A 20,566-nucleotide genomic window follows, 5' to 3' on the forward strand; every position below is an offset into this window, starting at 1 on the left:
AGTGGGGATGTTGCACTTTATCAAGGATACTTTGAGGGTGTCCTTGAAACATTTCCTCTGCCCACCTGGGACTCGCTTGCCGTGTAGGAGTTCCGAGTAGAGTGCTTGCTTTGGGAGTCTTGTGTGGGGCATGCGGACAATGTGGCCCGCCCAACACCGCCTCCAGTGTGCCAGCACAGTCTTCGGTCGCCTGAGGAAAAGAGTGTTTGAAGACCAGGACCTCAACTCTGGCACCAAGATTATGGTGTACAGGGCAGTAGTGATACCCGTCCTCCTATATGGCTCAGAGACGTGGACCATTTACAGTAGGCACCTCAAAGCACTGGAGAAATACCATTGGCGCTGCCTTCGCAAGATCCTACAAATCCACTGGGAGGATGGACGCACCGTCAGTGTTCTCGATCAGACCAACATCCCCAGCATCGAAGCACTGACCACACTCTACCAATGCCCTGTATAATTGTTGTAAGATTTCTTTACTTTTATACGTTAATCCATTTGTAACAAAAGCTAACATGCCATTTACTTTCCTAATTGCTTGCTGTACCTGCTGCTAACTTTCTGTGATTCATATACAAGGACACACAGGTCTCTCTGAATGCAAATATTTCCCAGTTTCTCACCATTCAAAAAATATTCAGCTTTTTTGTTTTTCCTACCTAAGTGGATAACTTCACATTTCCCCACATTGTATTCCATTTGCCATGTTCTTGCCCACTCAGTCAACCTGTCTCTATCTCTCTGCAGCCTCTTTGCATTCTCCTCACAACTTACTTTCCCATCTACCTTTGTATCATCAGCAAACTTGGATACGTTACACTCAGTCCTTTCATTTAAGTCATTTGTTGAATTGGAAAGCTGTCTTCTTAAATGATTTATCTAGGCCCACATGAACTAATAGTCCCAGAGATATTTTAATATGGAATGTTTATTGTTAATTCAGCTTCCCCTTTGATCTTCCCTCAGCCATGCATGCACTATAAGCAAATATCAGAAGGTAACTAATATTCCTCTTGATTTGTTTCAAGGAAGATAAAGCATTTGGAATAGCAACAATACCTTGGCAACTTAATCCCTCGAGTGTCCGTCTAAAACCAATGCCACACCTCACCACACATCGATACGATCCAATGGTATTTTCACAGTCTTGTCCAGCATGACAAGTGTGGCCACCTAAAGCGCACTCATCAATATCTGAAAAAACAATGACCAAGTGTTAACACTTTTACATTTTAATAGTGATGTGCAAAGGGTTCAGATTTCCTGTGTAGATCTCTGAAATTTTAAAACACTTAGGATTTCAGTGACCACATACTATTGTTTCCTCCATGTAACCAAATCAGTATTTCTATTTAACTATGGCTCTGAAATGTCCCCACTTTTTGTCCCCAGCAGCCAATGGTGGTCTTTGTGGGTGCACAGTTTAAGGCAGCATGAATTTAGAGTGGGATTGCAGAGGAGAATCCAGCCCGTTTTATCACTAAACCCTCCATACACATTAGGGTCATTTAACTGGTACAGTGCCTCATTAGTGGCTAATGTAGACCAGAGAATTGGGGCTACAATCTTATATGCTTCGCTCATTAAAGGTTTATTTTAAGTTAAACCAAAACCAATTAATCTATTTGCATTACTAAAGTACCTTTGAGGATCAAACAATTATTTTTCATATTTTATCTCTTTGAAGAAATTACTCTCTTAATTTGTTCAAGGAATTTTACCATTGGAATTTCTGGAAGTTTTGCTTCAGAATTAATACTTGTCTTGCTGTTGAGCATCCCTTAGAATTTTGTTCAGTAGAAACCCAGCATACCTTGACAGGTTCTTCCATCAGCAGATATGGTGAGACCTTTTGGACATGAGCAGTAGTACGTCCCCATTGCATTGTGGCATATATGAGAGCAGGGGTTCCGGATAGCGCACTCATCTTCATCTGTATGGAATTATAAAAGATTTTAAACAGGGTTCTACGTCAATCATTTTACTTAGGAGCCTTTGTTTAACAAAAGAGTATAGCTTTGAATGAAAGTGCTCTGCTTACCTGAACAATAGGGCCCAATTGAATCCAAAGCAAAACCATTCGGGCACTGGTTACTACGGTCACCTGTGTAAAACAAATACTTTTACTCTGGGAATTCCCAGGCACCTTGTAGCCAAGACGTAAGTCACAGCTTTCTTCTTGCCAATACCTTACGTTAGCTAAATTGCCAAAACACTTGGTCCAGAGAAAGAAAATAAAACCAGAAAATGTTGGAAGTACACAGCAAGTTTGTCAGCTGTGTAAAGAGAAGACAGGCTGGTGTTTTGGGTGTTGACCCTTCATCGGTATAATTCTAAGGAAAGATTACACATCCAAAAAACTAATCTGCCTTTTCTCTTTACAGATGCGGACATAGCTGTTCTCTATTCAGCATCTTCTGTCTTTATTTCAGATTGCCAGAATTTGCAGATTATTTTTATTTAAAAAAAATTGGCCAATTTTGTTGGAGGGATGCTATAAGATTATGTTTGTCCACTACATAATCTTATAGCAGTGGACAAACACCACAATACCAATCCACCAGATGGAGAGTACCAGCTTTGGGAACGCGTAACAACCTACGTAGATTGTTACAGGTTCCCAGTGCTGGTGCTGTCTTCCTGGTGAATTGGTATTGTGGTGTTTGTCCTCTGCTATTAGACAGTGTCCAAATCAATGCAGACTATATTTGATAGCAGCTCCAGTGCCATTATTTTTAAAGAGTCTAAATTACTACAATCTGGAGATCTTGGTACGCTGGATCTATCATTGAACCAAACTAGTATAGGACATATCTGCCAATTAACTGGCAGGCTTGATGCAGGCTCATATCCTGCCTCAGTCAAACATCACACAAGTGAATTTCATGACCAAGTGCAGTTGTCATCTGGAAACAGTCCAATGAAAATGTATTTTTAATGCTCCTCTAGCTATGCATAGTAAACATTTTAAATTTACTAACAAAGCAAGTGTGAAATACATTCTGTATTCAATGTTTATTTTCTATGAAGCCCCAGGAAAGAATGTCCCAATTTCTACAGCAATAACCTATTGAGTATTAATAATAGCTAATCTGGAGTAGGGGAACATGCAACCACATTGCAATACTGATCTGTTAATCAGTGATACAAAACCATTATTTTTTCCCCAATATGACCACTTGTGAAATCTATCCTTTAGATTTGGTAGTCCAAGCCAATATTATACACAGTCATGACAAAAACAAGTTATGGTCGCAACCTAAGCACTTGTCCTCAAAAAAATGTGATGCTTTACCTCTGGAAGAGAATCAGAAAATCATGTTAAACATGAGGTTGGGGTTGCTAGAGCAATGGGACTTCAAGAGTAGGATTAAAAAATGCAGTATGCTATGAAAAAGATACAAACTAAATGAAAATGCTACTGTTTAAGGGTGCAAGTATTACAGGCTGCTGTATTGTACATATTAAATGTTAAGTAAAACATTCCAGTTTGGGCAGGATTGCATTACAAAAATAAAACACCTTTGTAATTACTTTTGATAGCATTGGAACATCAGGCTACTCCGAACTTTGAAACTTTGACCATTAACAGATTAACACTGTTATGCAATGATAAATAACCTTTTTCTTAGTTTTAAGTGAGAAAGAACTAGATGTTTGTTTCATTACCTTTAGTGATGATAGCATGAATCTTGTACTCTAGAATTTCATCTAGTGGGTTGTACTCTGCTGCAATGGATGTAGCGTGGAGTGTCTCCACTAAGAATGGCATTCGGCCTCGATTATGATCATAAGTAATGGTGTGATTCCAAGAGTATGGTACACTGGCATCATCTACTGTAAACATCCTGGTAGAGTAGGCGTAAATCTGGCCTGGTCCAATCTGAATGTAGTCCTCTGTGTAATCCTGAACACACCACAAAATTGCATGGCTTTACTATGTTTGAATATTTCCTCTGTATATAACAACAGGAATGATATTCATAAGGATTGGTGATGGTAACCATAAGTGCATTGACCTTGCTATCAGTGCTATTATGGCCCAGAAATTATGAAAAAAATAATGCTGTGTGAACGCTGTTATTAATGTACAAATCGGCCAGCAACTTGTGGCAGCGAAGAGATACCCCGTGAATTGCGAATTGCCACAAGTTGCTGGCCAATTTATGCCCCTCCGCCATTAACTTTGTGAAAATGACATCTTGCCCTTAATCTCGCCTGATTTTCATGAAGTTGCTGCATTTGCAAATTAATTGCCCATTAAACATGGCACAAAAAGTTAAATCTAGTAATTAACTGTGCAAGTGCCCTTTTACCGAGGTGATAATTGTCAATCAACCTCCCTGATTCAGAAAGTGAACAGTTAAAAGTATGGACTCTTATTCTTTCAGGTTGTGATTTGCTATTGGGAGATTTTTTTAAATGTCATAAATTTAAAAAAAATATTACTTTTCCTTTCTGTCTTTTTGTTTCGCCCTTTGTTAATCTATCTTTCTTTCCCTCTCTTTATTTCTTTTTCTGTACCTGATTTGAAATTGAATTCACCCACTCTAATTCATCCTCCAGTACTTCCTCTGTTTTTGTCAATCTTTTAATATCATTGGTTAAGGAGATATAGAGCTAGAAATTAATCATTACCACCCACTTACTGGCCATTTAATGCCCAAAAATAGAAAATTACTGAAAATTGTCATTTACTGCCCACATACCGCCCAAATAACGTCTGGCAGTAAATTCATCATTCATTTAGCACCGGCTTTATGAAATACCGCTCACCCATCTTTTTCAACGTTATTTTGAGGTCATTAGTCGTGCAACGTCCAAATAAGGCCTAAAAATAAAGCTAGCGGTAAATTCATCAATAAGATCCATTTTACAGCCGGACTGAAATACCGCCCTGAAAACACACATCTTACCTGATCTTAAGCCGGCCTTATCAATGACATTTTGATTAAAGAATGAATTAACAGAAGGCTGATTAGCATTAGTCTTGCTTTACAGTTATTGTGGAGTAGGATTTTAAGGGTATTTAGAGGATTTTTAAAGGCTTTTAATTGATATTTTGAATTATTTTAAGGAAATTTGAAGGCATTTTACAAAATGGAATGGACATTTGTGTTTATTGAAGGGAATTTGAGGATATTTGAAAACATTTGTGGAGATTTGGCGCCTGTAATATCTCAGCCTGACTAATTATTTAATGCAGAATAAAGGTGGAAGACGGGCAGAGCATTATGAGGGTAATCAAAGAGGTCGTAGACTTATGAGGAGGAGGAGGCCTTACTCCCAATGAATTTTCAGGGAGAAGCGCTCATAACTGGACCTGATTGCGCGTTAAAAGGTTGCGGGACTACCTGAAGAGAGAGTGGAGGAGGAGGAAGAAGAGAATGTGGAGCCTGGCGATGAAACCATGCTACCACCACCCCCACCCAACACCACAGTAGAGACTTCGTGGAGCTTTTGCCACTGCAAACTTGTTATGACAGCAGATCATAAATGGAGACTTTGCTTGAATGGTGAGAGTTGCATTTAAGCTTTGCCTGGCCACTGTATGGAACCGACGAGTACTGTTACCCTTCAGTTTCTAAAAGTTAGACACTGTACAACAATGGTTTAGTTGAATAAAAAGATTTATATAACGTTTGTAAACTTTCAAAACTTTGTACAATTAACGTCATAAAATATTTTTAACAATTAATAATAAAATTTTTCAACGAAGAAACAGTAACAATAAAAATAAATAACACTAACAACAAATAAATAACAAGAATAAGAGCAACAGCAACAAAACAGGCTACACCCCTCCCACCACTCTCCCTGCACCAACTTTACCTGTGGTCACCACTCTCACCACCCCTGGTTCCCCCTCCACTGGTGTTTACACGTTTTTTACACCCATTTCCCCTACCCCTACTCCTAACCGCAGCGGGACCACAGCATTGTGCAGCGCTGCTCTCGTCGGGGGATAGACAGCGCTGCCACCGGAGAAGCAAGGGGTGTTGAAGATCCCGCTTCTGAGTGGGGAGACTGTTGCAGCTCCCCACCCTCAGGAGCTGTCGTCCTGACCGCTATGGCAATTGAGGGTTCATTGCCATATGTCAGGCCCATCAATCGCCGCAGGGCACTGACAGACTAGGTGTTCTGGTCCACTGCCGCAAGCAGCCGCGACATGTCCTCCGATTGCCGGGCGGATTGTGCAACGATGTTCCCGGCAACCGCAGCCATGGCCTGGAGGAGCTCTTGACCACGTCGACGCTCAACCTCGACAGTCTCACCATATACTGGTCTGTGCCTGCCTGTGTCGGAACATTCCCGCTTTGCCCATCAACCTCTGGATTTGGTTTAGGAGTTCGTACACTCGGGGCGCATTGCTGCACACTGCTTGGTCCCGCAATTTCAGTGGTGGAGAACCCACGAAAAGTGGATTCGAAGAGAAAGTGTCGAAGCCCTCCTCCCCCCTCCCCCATACCACCTCAACTGGATGAGTCATCAACACCCGCGCAACAGCGTTCACTAATTCCGCTTGGCCCTCTTCCGTCCTAACTCTGGTATTTGAGACATTCAGAAAAATTTAGTGGATTTATATTATTACTATATTTATATTACTCTTTCTCTAATTTATATATTTATATTTATATTAATCTTTCTCTCTCTCCTCATACGTCCTCTCTACTTCATCTCTACAGCTACTCCACTCAATATAACTGTAACTCAATATGCATGCATGACCTTGAAACTTGGGAAAACACTGGAAAAAAAAACTTAAGAAAAAAAAAATCTACCATATGCAGAAATATCGCCCATTCTTGCACGATCAGAAATAAGATCCAAATACCGCTAGCCCTACCACCGGTCATATTTTGATGAAAATAGCGACTGTCAGTCATACCGGTATTTGAGTGGTTAAAAAAAAAACCACGATCTTTAAATACCACCGAAATACCGCTGGAAAACCGGTCGTAGGGCTAAATGATGAAAATCCAGCCCATACAATTTGTCCTATTTTTCACCAAGGTCCCAGATTCTCTGTTGCCCTCATTGCACTGTCATCAGCTTGCACGTCAGCAAATTTGTGGGCAAAATTTTTAAAAACCTGATCGTGCAGCAACAATTCTAAAAGGGCATCCTGTGAGATGCCCTGCTTCAGCAAAATCTGGGTCATATATGGGAATATTTAAATGTTGGAGTAATGATAACGATATGAGGTATGGGGAGGACCGGCATGTTCCTGGGTAGTATATATATTTGATCACCAGAGATTAGATCTGTGTTTGAAGCAATAGAGGTGCAATATGCATGCATTCAGATCTTTATAGAAAGTATAAAACACAATCCTTTATTAACACACAGCATGACACTTTGGCAACTCAAAATTAGCACTTATTTATTGATTGCCCGAACAGTGTGAAATGGCGTTTTGGTTCCAATAGAGACTTCTGGCTTCAAAATACTGGAACATGATATAAAAGAACAATAGACTTTAACATCTTAAAAAGTCAGTACTGGGAATTTGGATGGAAATTTGCATGCAGTTCAACCTAAACATTTCTTTAAAAATAGATGCATTCTAAGATGCATTCTTCTTATTCTATTGAGAATCACAATGCATTTCCTATAGTACCTTAACATTAAGGTTCACAGATGAGGGAAGTTGCAGCACATATCCATTCACCACAATGTCCAGTAATAGTGCCCCATCGGAGTCTAGGCCTCGAACAATATGCGTCATTCGTAGTATCTCTCCTAGAAACCACAGAGACCAAGCCAAAAATAATTCTCACTAATGCAGCCTGTGCTTTTATAATTGCTGCACTAAGTCGCATTGAATTCAGTGCTATAAAGATTGCAAGTTACAAATACATCATATATGCTGGGTATGAACACTCTGGCATGGAGATCTTATTCAGATTTTTTAAAAATATTGTGTTGATTGGCATTTGTATCATCTATACAATCAATTTACTGCTACTGATATATTTAAGAATTAACACAAAAGCAAGCATCACTGGCCATATCATCATCTTGATAACCGGCTGCTTCTTCACTTTAAAAATAACCAGCCTTTACTAGGACAGGAGTGTCCAACCTTAGGTTCAAAGGCTGCATGCAGCCTCCCAGGCCGGGAGATCCCATGGCACCGAGGCAACTCCTATTTGCACTTATATTTCTTTAGCTGGTTTGTCCTATTTGAATTAAGTGGGCCTAGAAGTTTTGTAATGGCTTTTCAGCACTGTTGCCGCATTGGTGAATAAATCCTACGTCAGAACATCAACATCTGTTAGTATCAGCAATTTGTGATGGATGCAAATTAATGGGAACATGAATTTGACTTTATTGGTGACCCTCTAAGCTCCATGGTATGCACCGACATGGACCATAGGACAAAAATGCTTGGGCACCCATGTATTACGGAATTGCCTGAGGCGCTGCTCATGGCAAGTCAGAGGATATGCTGCTTTGAAAGGACAGGAGCAAAGGACAGTAAAATACAATGGGCCTGAAATTGTGTGAGGTTTCTCCCGGTCTTGCGCTGTTTTCAGTCATTTCTCTTGGGGTTGTGCCAGTATCCTGACTGGGAGAGACGACCAGTGGAATTTCAGGGCCCATGTATGCTACTGTACTGAAATGTAGGAATATATCCCTCTAAGGCTACAAGGAGCATTTGCTTTGCATTCTTGAAATGAATGCTCAGGACAGCTACAGGTCAGGTTGCAAATCAAAACCTGGCTTTGGTTATGGAAAAGCCAATTAAGAAGCTACAGAAATTCTGGATCAATATTAAATTTGTATTAGACAATGTGTGATCTTGTGAGTGTAATGATACATATTAATCTTAAGTTAAAATTGATTTTATTTCATTACCTCATAATGACTCCATTAAATGACTGGGATTTAATTTCTGCTGTGGGTTATTTTTAGTGCACTAGGTAATGCCTCCATATAACTTTTTGGCTGTGTTATTTTAACTCAGCCATTCACTGCTTTACTATTTTAACACAGCAGGTAATCCATTTATTTTAGAGAAAGGAATTTAATGCAAGCATGTTAATGGCTGCACTAAAAGCAGCGCACAGGACCTTAAACCTTTTTGTTGTAGGCATTCACAATTTCTGACAATATCCTCGTACTTATCCATGAAAGCAGCTAGGGAAAATCATAGAAAGATTGATGTGGTTTAAATACTTAATTTAAAATATCACAGAACATGCATGTTTGATAGCCAGCAAAATCCAGTTCTCCATACACTATTGCCGACTGAACACCTTTTTTTCAATCTAGAGTTTTTAATTTAATTACAAACAAATCAAACCACTCAGAGTACAATAGATCTCTTGGTAAAAAAATCTTCTAGGTTGAAATCATAACGTAAGAACATAACATAAGAAATAGGAGCAGGAGAAGGCCATAAGGCCCCTCGAGCCTGCTCCGTCATTTAATACGATCATGGCTGATCCGATCATGGACACAGATCCACTTCCCTGCCCGCTCCCCATAACCCCTTATTCCCTTATCATTTAAGAAACTGTCTATTTCTGTCTTAAATGTATTCATTGTCCCAGTTTCCATAGCTCTCTGATGCAGCAAATTCCACAGATCCACAACCCTCAAGAGAAGAAATTTCTCCTCATCTCAGTTTTAAATGGGCGGCCCCTTATTCTAAGATTATGCCCTCTAGTTCTCGTCTCCCCTATCAGCGGAAACATTCTCTCTGCATCCATCTTGTCAAGCCCCCTCATAATCTTATACGTTTCGATAAGATCACCTCTCATTCTTCTGAATTCCAATGAGTAGAGGCCCAACCTACTCAACCTTTCCTCATAAGTCAACCCCTCATCTCCAGAATCAACCTAGCGAACCTTCTCTGAACTGCCTCTAAAGCAAGTATATCCTTCCGTAAATACGGAAACCAAAACGGCATGCAATATTCCAGGTGTGGCCTCACCAATACCCTGTACAACTGTAGCAAGACTTCCTTGCTTTTATACTCCATCCCATTTGCAATAAAGGCCAAGATTCCATTGGCCTTCCTGATCACTTGCTGTACCTGCATACTATCCTTGTGTTTCTTGCACAAGTACCCCCAGGTCCCGCTGTACTGCGGCACTTTGCAATCTTTCTCTATTTAAATAATAACTTGCTCTTTGATTTTTTCTGCCAAAGTGCATCAACTCACACTTTCCAAGATTATACTCCATCTGCCAAATTTTTGGCCATTCACTTAGCCTGTCGATGTCCTTTGCCGTGCAATATTATGCCATGCCGTCCTTTGCCGTGCAATCAGGCCGTGCAATATTAACAGGTAGATAGATTCATACCAGATTCCTTTGTCCTACATCTAAAGCTCAACAGCAGACAAAGGAATTTCATACAAACCAATATCTAAAGATGTGATTTCAAGACATTTCTGTTTAATTGCAAAATGTGCTCACATAACATGGATATCAATATTTAAAGAGGCAGGCAAATATTCTGTACTGACCATGCAGCATGGTTGTGAAAAAACAGCTGGGAGGAGTGCTCCCTGCAGTGGAAAAATTGTCTGAATTTAAAATGCTTCACAGAATATGTTTTCAACTTCCAATGAAATCCTGTATGATTTTTTTTAAATATTCATGAACTTACCAGATAAAATGATTAATCTCCTCTTTCCAATTTTCATGTATTATGAAAAGATTTAAAATAATATATTTATCAACTAACCAGTGGCAAACTCGACTTGTGTCTCCCGTCTGAAAACCCCTTTTGTAAGAGAGTATCCATTAACTGCTTCCCCGATTTCCTTTGCAGTTGTCCAATAAATGGGATTTAAGATTGAGATGAGCTTCCTCATGGCAGGGCCTGGAAAAACAATGGAATACTTAACACACAACAAGATGGGCTTGGGGAAGTTACTAAGCAGCAACCATACCAATAGTTTTATACTGTGTACAGAGTGACTCTTGATACATAGAAGGTGGGTTCACCAGTAAATCAAGAGCATTCAGACCTACCTTATTTTTTTATGGCGATGTATCAGTGAGTGATACTACAAGCCTTTGGGCTGTAAGCAAATTAAGGTTACTGGTCATGTGACCCACAAGAGAGAATTACAAAGTGATAGGTTGTGTTGCTTGCTGCCTTGTCCAAATATATGATAACATAATGAAGGTATTCTCTGGCATAGTTAGCATATTAATATGATTGCCTGCACCAAGTAAAACAACAAAATTATTGATATCCCCTCCCCATGGCCACTGATGAGAATCAGACATCCTACTCTGCCTCTGGTCTCTTTCTTCCCTTTATTTCCAAAGTGTCTCTTGTCTGTTATTACTGACATTTCGCTTTTATTGAAGTGAATATCAGCTGAGTTGGATTCAAACCCAGGTTCTGAAGATGAAGGCCACTGAGTAGCTCAGAGCCTTCCAGGCACTTACCAATGCTCCTTGGTACATTTGAGATTTGAGCTTGTATAATTCGAGCACCAGTTTCTGGACTGTCAAAGATTGTGGAGTTCAGCAAAGCAACACCAAATTCCATATTGTTAATATTTCCTATAATACTTCCTCTGGCCCGCTGAGGACCACCTGAAGGAAAGAAACACAATTATTGCACATTTCCTGCCACTTGAAAAGAAAACCTAAAGCATAGATTAAAATCTGTTAATTGGAGCCATGATAATTAACCAAAAACACCAGGGTTGACCAAACATCACCTCTCTACTGGAGATGAATACTCTCATAGGCTTAGGCTAGAAAACCCTTCCTTGGCTGAAACAGGTTAATTGTTAGATACATTGCATAATAATGGCACGGATTTTGCAGTGGTAATGATTTTGAAAGTGTCAGTGTTCCCTGTCAATACCCCTCTGAAACTGACCGCAACTTCAGGATTTAGCACATGTGCAGATAAACACGTAAATCCTGAAGTTGTGATCAGTCATTCTCCTGCTCTGCCACGGGTTGCGCTGTGGAATTCCCCATGCCCGGCAAACAATTTAAATCGCTTGAATTGATGAAAACTTCCCCTTTAACATAAGAACATAAGAAATAGGAACAGGAGTAGGCCATTTGGCCCCTCAAGCCTGCTCCGCCATTCAATAAGATCATGGCTGATCTGATCTTGGCCTCAACTCCACTTCACCGCCCGTCCCCCATAACCCTGGACTCCCTTAACTTTAAAAAATCTGACTATCTCCACCTTAAATATATTCAATGACACAGCCTCCACAGCTCTCTGGGGTAGAGAATTCCAAAGATTCATGACCCTCAGAGAAGAAATTCCTCCTCATTTCCGTTTTAAATGGGCGATCCCTTATTCTGAAACTATGCCCCCTAGTTCTAGATTCCCCCATGAGGGGAAACATCCTCTCTGCATCTACCCTGTCAAGACCCCTCAGAATCTTCAATAAGATCACCTCTAAGTCTTCTAAACTCTAATGAGTATAAGCCCAACCTGCTCGACCTTTCTTCATATGTCAACCCCTTCATCTCAGGAATCATCCTCATGAACCTTCTCTGAACTGCCTCCAGTGCAAATATATCCTTCCTTAAATAAGGAGACCAAAACCGTACGCAGTACTCCAGGTGTGGTCTTACCAACAGTTGTAGCAGGACTTCCCTACTTTTATGCTCCATCCCCCTTGCAATAAAGGCCAACATTCCATTTACCTTCCTAATTACTTGCTGTACCTGCATACTGCTGGTTTTACGCCTCCGCTAACTCCTGCATAATTTCGTGGGAGCCAGTAGCGCCCCGCTTCCCCCCCCCCCCCCCCACCCCCGGGCGAGAAATCGTTTGGGGGCGCTAACGGGAAGTGCAAACTATTCCCCCAATGCCTTACAAAACACCTTTCCTGGTGACCGTGACTTCTTCAAAATGGCTCTCTTTGATTTACGAAGATTGCATCAAATTCAAAGCGGAAGTCTTTTCAAACATTCAATAAAACAGCTGACAAACCTGGACAGGGTTGGACTTTACACCTGGACACCTGTGAGCCATCTCCTGGGCATGAGCGGCCTCCACTAGAGGGCACTGGGCTGTTACACAGACGGAGTCGCCTCCGTTCACCACCTCCACAAGATGCTGAACAATCATTCCAGGTTTGCCAAGGACCCCAATTTCCATCCACTGGACATAAATTTAGGAGGAATAAATATGATCAATTGGTAATAGCATTATTTATTTTACTGAGGAAGAATCTGAGGAAACATTACCATGCAAGTCTTTCTATATATTAGAGTAATTCATTAGGTATTACATGAAGTTAAATGTCTTTCCAATGAGTAAACATTATGCTTTTAAGAACGTTCCTCTCTCGATCCTTGTAAACTCCAAACATCCTTTCCTACACGTCTCTTTGCATCCCCCATTGTTGAAATCAAGATTTGTTGCAATATCCTACTCTAACTCATTCTTGCCTAGGATTTCAAATCTATAGAACTTCTTACCTCCTTCAGTCTTCCCTTTCATCTACAATCTGCAGACTTTTAAAGCCCAACGCTTGGGGTCACCTAATCAACATGATTAGATTTCTCTTGACTTCTCTCTTAGGGGTGAAATTTATCTTGCAGTTGCGCAAAATGGGCGATAGCAAAAGGGCAGCCCGTGTTACACTCCGCCCGATTAACCTCAACGGAAGAGAAAATTGGAAGGAGTATAGATTCACTATCGCCTGGCTGGTGCTGTTGTCCAAGACACATTTCACCTCTTTAGTCTTTTAACCTTGCTGCTATCCTGCACATTAATGTCTCAAATTTAAAAAATATTATAAAATAAAACAATTTTAAGATCAGCAAACAATGTTAACAATATATTATCCATATTTAATTCCCTTGAAGGACTCAGATTAAAACATGGTAATTTTTAAACTGATAGTATAAGGAGCACCATATTCATGAAAGAGTGTTTGACATGTCTTCTTTTAAAGCCAAATAGAAACCAGTGCATCCATATATTTTATGAAATCACTGTACAGTTTGCCACATGGTATTTACAGAGGAATACGTTTGTATAACAAGATAGTTGGTATGTTGTGCACATGTTGGGAACAGTGCACTGTTTGGAGATGAGGTGTAGAGTCGGGTCTTGCGGGGAAGGTCGGAGGTTGCACTGCCTTGCATGTAGCAGCGACAGTTGCACGAGTTATTGTGTTGAGAGGGTTTTGCTCCACAGTGGATATGTCCAGCAGGCATAAGCATGTATCTTATTGTGAGGCTTGTCATTCCCCTGAGGATTTTAAATATTGCTGCCATGAAGGGCTGAATGAGAGGTTAGTACCAGAATGAATGCAGCAGGAAACCTCTCTGACCACAGCTCTTCCTGATATTGCCTCTCCTCTCTCAGAGACAGTAGGAATTTGTGGCCCAAAAGATGGAGTATTGTATTTTCAGTTATCTTGAGGTGCCCCTTATGCATCCTGCTGCAGGTGGTAGTGATGATGCATTTCAACACAAACAACATCACTGCATCATGAAAAAATAAAGTAAACTTTTTCCCCAGAGACCACGTAACTCTTTAACCACACACCAAAAAGGTTGCCACTTCTCATAGCTTCTGTGATATTGGGGCCAAGTTTCGGCCTGAGTTGCTCCTGTTTTTTTGGAGCAACTGGTTTAGAATGGAGTATCTTAGAAATTTGAATTCTCGGCATTTAGTTTGCTCCAGTTCTAGTCAGTTAGAACAGTTTCACTTTGGAACAGAATTTTTTTTTTTCAAAAGGGGGCGTGTCCGGCCCATACGCCTGTTTGCAAAGTTTAGGCAGTGAAAGCTTACTCCAAACTAACTTAGAATGGAGTAAGTGAAGATTTTTGTACGTTCGAAAAAACCTTGTCTACACTTTAGAAAATCAGGCGTAGGTTACAAGTTAGGCGTAGGGAATGTGGGGGGGGGGGGGGTTTAAAGGGAAGTTTACAAACATTAAACACTTCAGTTTTACAAATAAAGAGCCATCATCAATAATAAATGATAAATACATCAATAAATCAACCAATAAAGCAATCAAAAAAAATTAATAAAAAATAAAAAAAATTTAAAAAAATCAATAAATAAAACATTTTCTACTTACCGACTGCAGCACCGGGAGTCCTCCAACAGCATGCTGGGACGGCCCCCCCCCCCCCAGTGTGTCTCTGTCAGTGTCTCTATCTCTCTGTCTGTCTGTGTGTGTGTCTCTCACTCTCTGTCTGTCAGTGTCTGTGTTTCTGACGGGGGGGGGAGGGGGAGAAGGGAGAGAGGAGCGAGGGAGGGAAGGAGAGAGGAGAGAGGGAGGGAGGAAGAGAAGGAGAGAGGAGGGAGGGAGAGAGGAGGGAGGGAAGGAGAGAGGGGGAGGGAAGGAAGGAGAGAGGAGGGAGGGAGAGAGGAGGGAGGGAGGGAGGGGGGGAAGGAGAGAGGAGGGAGAGAGGGAAGGAAGGAGAGAGGAGGGAGGGAGGGAAGGAAGGAGAGAGGAGGGAGGAAGGGAAAGATAGAGGAGGGATGGAGGGAAGGAGAGAGGAGGGATAGAGGAAGGGAAGGAGGGAAGGAGAGAGAAGGGAAGGAGGGAAGGAGAGAGGAGGGAGGGAGGGAAGGAGAGAGGAGAGAGGGAGGGAAGGAGAGAGGAGGGAGGGAGGGAAGGAGAGAGGGAGGGAGAGAGGAGGGAGGGAAGGAGGGAGGAGGGAAGGATGGAGGAGGGAGGGAAGGAAGGAGAGAGGAGGGAGGAAGGAGAGAGGAGGGAGGGAGGGAAGGAGAGAGGGAGGGAGAGAGGAGGGAAGGAGGGAGGAGGGAAGGATGGAGGAGGGAGGGAAGGAAGGAGAGAGGAGGGAGGAAGGAGAGAGGAGGGAGGGAGGGAAGGAGAGAGGAGGAAGGGAGAGAAGGAGAGAGGAGGGAGGGAGGGAAGGAGAGAGGAGGGAGGGAGGGAAGGAGAGAGGGAGGGAGAGAGGAGGGAGGGAAGGAGGGAGGAGGGAAGGATGGAGGAGGGAGGGAAGGAAGGAGAGAGGAGGGAGGGAGGAGAGGAGGGAGGGAGGGAGGGAAGGAAAGACGGGGGGGGGAGGGAAGGAGAGGGGGGGGGAAGGAGACTATTGATGTATTGCTCGGGGAGACTAGAACTAGGGGGCACAACCTCAAAATACGGGGGAGCCAATTTAAAACCGAGTTGAGAAGGAATTTCTTCTCCCAGAGGGTTGTGAATCTGTGGAATTCTCTGCCCAAGGAAGCAGCTGAGGCTAGCTCATTGAATGTATTCAAGTCACAGATAGATAGATTTTTAACCAATAAGAGAATTAAGGGTTACGGGGAGCGGGCGGGTAAGTGGAGCTGAGTCCCCGGCCAGATCAGCCATGATCTTGTTGAATGGCGGAGCAGGCTCGAGGGGCTAGATGGCCTACTCCTGTTCCTAATTCTTATGTTCTTATGTTAGGAGGCTGAACGGCCGGGCCCCAAGACCTCGGGGGGGTGTCGTGGAGGTCCGGCGGGGCGGGGGGGGGGAGAGTTGCAGAGGGGGGGGGGGGAAGAGAGTCGAAAGGGGAGAGGGGGGTGGGAGCGGGGGTCGGGTCCGGACGGGTGGGAGGAGCCTTATGCACGCAGCACCAGTGAGGCCATTCGGCCAGGGCTAGGGGCTGCGTGCTTTGGGCCCCTCCCACAGTTTTGTAGCGCGCATGTGCAGAAGCCCTGGCACTGTTTTCAGCGCAGGGACCTGGCTCCGCCCCCTACAGCTCGTGCTGCGCCGCGCCCAGCTCCAGAGAGCCTGCAGGGAGCCGGAGAATAGGTACGTTTTTTTTAGGCACACTTTCTGGCGCGAAAAACGGGCGTCCAGGTCTGGGCTGCGCAGTTTTAGGCGCGGCCCGAAACTTGGGCCCATTGGTTCTGATGCTGCATTTTATCCCATATTTGTATCTCGTGCTAAATCCTAGTCTCATCTCATATCTGCATAATTTTAGGTTGCAGCATTTCTCTCAACAAAAAGATCACATCTGAAAGACTGATTTCCTGGGTGTGCAGATTTTGAGAACTTGGTGCTTTTTGTTATGTTTTTATTTTATTTTATTCTTGTTCACGTTTAAAAAATGCAACTGAGAACATCTATGCATAGAAACTGGCAAACATAAATGTTGATCACTATTTCCAGTTCTTTGATCTGTCTGCTATTTAGATACAATTACACCAGAAATTCCTGATAGCACTATCCAATAATGCTCCAAAATACTAATATAAAATCAAACTGTTCACCTGGGCAAACATCAGTACTACACCGTTGAATCTGAGTGTCAGCTCCAGCGCAAGTCCTTCCACCACTTGCTGGCCGGGGATTGTCACAGGTACGATATCGTCGCATTTGGCCTCCATTGCATGTTCGACTGCAGGTTCCCCAACTGCTCCATGGACCCCAGTTACCATGGACTGAAAAATATGTAAAAAGTGTAAACAATTTTAGCATCATTAACTATGTTGTGACTTGTGAACTGTAACATAAGATATACAAAGAATAGAGCAAGCAGGACCTCCCGCTGAGCACCTGGGATCACTACCTTCCCAACATAACAGGTGTGAGGTGTTCAAGCTAACCAACTGCTTCTTGTTTACAGTCTTCAAGGAAATCCACTTTCATTAGCATGTTAACCACATATTCTATCATGCCTTTTTTTTTAAAACTTGCATGAATATACAATAATTTAAATCACATTTTAAAGTAATTATTTTTCCAAATCCTTTCTGTGAAAATAGTCAAAAATACAGAAATGTGATGAGGACACATGTCATGGTGAATTTCTTTATGCAAAGAGTTATTAACACTTGGAATAGTATGGTAACAAAGCTGAAAACATTAGATTAGTTCAAGAGACAAACAGATGATCTGAAGAAGAGGAACATCACTTTTTCCCTGGATGAATCAGCTAAGAATAATTGAATGCCCTCCCTCATCTGTATTTATCTTGTAATTTTGTAAATGAGGAGTAAAATAACTGACAACAAGGCTTTGCTACTGCAGCCAAGGTCAGGGTATGTAAAGGCCAGGGTCCAGCAAAGTCAGTGCAGTCTAGAGGATACAGCCATTCTTCCAGTTCCCTGCTCAACTCATTGCTGTTGACAGTTGCATGTACATGTCTATGCAATGTGCTATAACCTAGTTCCAATAAATACAAGACCAATGCATCTACTTAACCAACAGAGTGTTTACTTGACAGAGTCATTGATATAGAAGAGTTTCATTGCAATTATTTTGGTGTCAGAGGGTATTTGACACATATGCAAACTATCTCCATGCTCAAGAGTCTTCAAGCCACACAACTCATAAATCCTCAGGGAGATTTTCTATTTGGCCAATATGGTGTAAACACTGTCACCCCAGAGGGACATAACCCACTTACCTAAATTCAGAGAGTTTAAGCGCGGGTTGGCAATAACAAAAGATTCCTATTGCTGTGGAATGTTTCAGCACAGAACAATGCGATTCATTAGGTCAATAGATTAGAGGCCGCTGGTGTTCTCACGCAGGTCGGGGCCTCCACGTTGCTCCCGAGGCCACCCGCTGCCCCTTCCACAGTCCCGACCCGCCGTCGGTGCTCCCACTACCGGTTGATGACTGGCAGCGTGGAGGCCCCGACCTGTGCGAGAACACCAGCGGCAGTTCGGGGCCACAAAAGGAGCGGCGAGCGGCCTCAGGAGCAGCGCGGAAGTACTTTCACCACACAGACTGCAGCGGTTCAAGGCGGCGGCTCACCACCACCTTCTCAAGGGCAATTGGGGATGGGCAATAAATGCTCGCCTTGCCAATGACACCCACATCTTTCTCTGGTCCCGTGACACCGCGCCTCCTTCCCCAAGCCACCATCTTGACGAGCATCCAGAGAACGTCGGGGGCATAAAAAGAGCGGCGAGCGGCCCGGGAGCAGTGTGGAAGCATACTACTTCAGGGAGCAGCGCGAGCTGGTGCAGGAGGGCGACGGCAGCGAAGAGTGACGTCATCAAGTTCCAGGTCGGTGATTGGAGCGTGGGCAGGGACAGCAGGAACGGCGAGGTTGGGGCGAAGGAGCGGCGAGAGAATGTAAAGCAAGGTGATTGGTGCTCAGGGGAGGCGTGAGTTCGGGGCCAGAAGGGCCCAGGGGCAGCACGGGCCAGCCCACACTGCGATGTGTGTGCGCACTAGGCCCGTGCATCAGAGCAGGGCTCCAGTCGTTTTGGGTAACCCTTGCCACTGGACCAAGACCTAGCTCTGTCAAGCCCGTGTGGTGGCTGGTGTGCAACAGCCACCACAGGTTAAAAAAATGCATGCACAGGTATCTTCCATTCTTCAGGATGTAGTTCAGGACCTGGAATATTAGGTCCTTCATTGAAACACCTGTGAACTCATCCCTTTTTAGCATGGAAGCAAATCATCCTTGTTTCGAGGGACTGCCTATGATGACGATGAGATTAGAGGGTTACACCATGTAAAGTCAATCATATCTTATAGACAAAAAGAAAAACTGCAAATGAAAATCAGCATCTGAAAAGACAGAAGGCAGATTCATATTTCAGCTAGAGACCGTGGTCAAAACCTCACACTTAAGGCCTCAAGATGTTAATTTGGTTTTTCAGGTGCTGATGGACTTGCCATGTATTTCTAGAATATTCTGGTTTTATTTCCATTTGATTATATTTTAATCTATTGTAGGATGGCTTTTTGAAATTCTAAATGTCTTTGTTTGAAGATGTGTACACTGCAATGATCAGTTAATGGATGGTCGTAACCATCCAGTTAGCATTTATTGAAGGCCTGTAATCATCATTCTATACTCACCTGGACACGGATCACTGTTGCAGAAGTCAATTTGTACATCATTGCCTTCACAGTAGCGTCCCCCATACTGTGGTGTTGGATCGGAGCATGTTCTGGCCCTTTGACGAGTGCCTCCTCCACAGGACACACTACATGCAGTCCAGCTGATCCAAGATGTCCACTTTCCATCCACTAAAACAGTGAAATACCAGATACTTAGAAGAGATGAAGTTTGTTAGTCTACAATACTCATGATCAATTCTGACAGCCCCCAAGGACTTTTCACTCATCCAATAGGGCAAAGACCAATGTCTTTTATATTGGTCAAACAGGTTGTTGTGTTAATGCCCTGGGCTATAATGAATACCTTTGTGACTGATTTCAAATAGTTTCCTAATGCAGGCTCCATTCACTTATGATTGGGGCTCAGAAAGCATGCACTTGAATTTATATAAAGCCTTCATGATGCCCCAAAGTGCTTCAAAGCCACTTTTGTACAAAAGCAAAATACTGCAGATGCTGAAAATCTGAAATAAAAACAGAAAATGCTGCAAATACTCAGCAGGTCAGGCATCATCTGTGGAGAGAGAAACAGTTAACATTTTAGGTTGATGAAACTGGAAGGTTTGAGATGGAGCAGGTTTTGAGCAAGTACAGAGGCAGGGAAAGGGGGGAGGGGAGGAAAGAACAAAAGCAAAGGTCTGTGATAGTGTGGAAGGAGGAAGAGATTAAATGACGTAAGGGATGATGATGCAAGGTGAAAGGAGATGGTAATGGAGCAAGTAAATAAAGATGGGCCTAGAGGAGGGGTAAATGGGAATGTCAGAATCATCAGTAACAGACCTTCCTTTTTGT

General features: G+C 42.7%; 1 protein-coding gene across 1 annotated transcript in view; it reads right to left on the reverse strand.

The window, feature by feature from the left end:
• hmcn1 (hemicentin 1) overlaps nucleotides 1-20,566 on the reverse strand; it is a 744,329-nt gene that overhangs the window by 34,248 nt on the left and 689,515 nt on the right. The window contains exons 91-100 of the mRNA XM_070887155.1: nucleotides 19,733-19,903; nucleotides 17,182-17,352; nucleotides 12,940-13,110; nucleotides 11,418-11,567; nucleotides 10,702-10,839; nucleotides 7,622-7,743; nucleotides 3,670-3,907; nucleotides 2,042-2,104; nucleotides 1,814-1,933; nucleotides 1,060-1,194 (exon numbers count right to left, since the gene is read on the reverse strand). Of these exons, the coding sequence (XP_070743256.1) occupies nucleotides 1,060-1,194; nucleotides 1,814-1,933; nucleotides 2,042-2,104; nucleotides 3,670-3,907; nucleotides 7,622-7,743; nucleotides 10,702-10,839; nucleotides 11,418-11,567; nucleotides 12,940-13,110; nucleotides 17,182-17,352; nucleotides 19,733-19,903 (1,479 nt within the window). The remainder of the gene's footprint in view (nucleotides 1-1,059; nucleotides 1,195-1,813; nucleotides 1,934-2,041; nucleotides 2,105-3,669; nucleotides 3,908-7,621; nucleotides 7,744-10,701; nucleotides 10,840-11,417; nucleotides 11,568-12,939; nucleotides 13,111-17,181; nucleotides 17,353-19,732; nucleotides 19,904-20,566) is intronic.

This window comes from Pristiophorus japonicus, chromosome 8, assembly GCF_044704955.1.
Source record: "Pristiophorus japonicus isolate sPriJap1 chromosome 8, sPriJap1.hap1, whole genome shotgun sequence".
NCBI classification, from domain to species: domain Eukaryota; kingdom Metazoa; phylum Chordata; class Chondrichthyes; family Pristiophoridae; genus Pristiophorus; species Pristiophorus japonicus.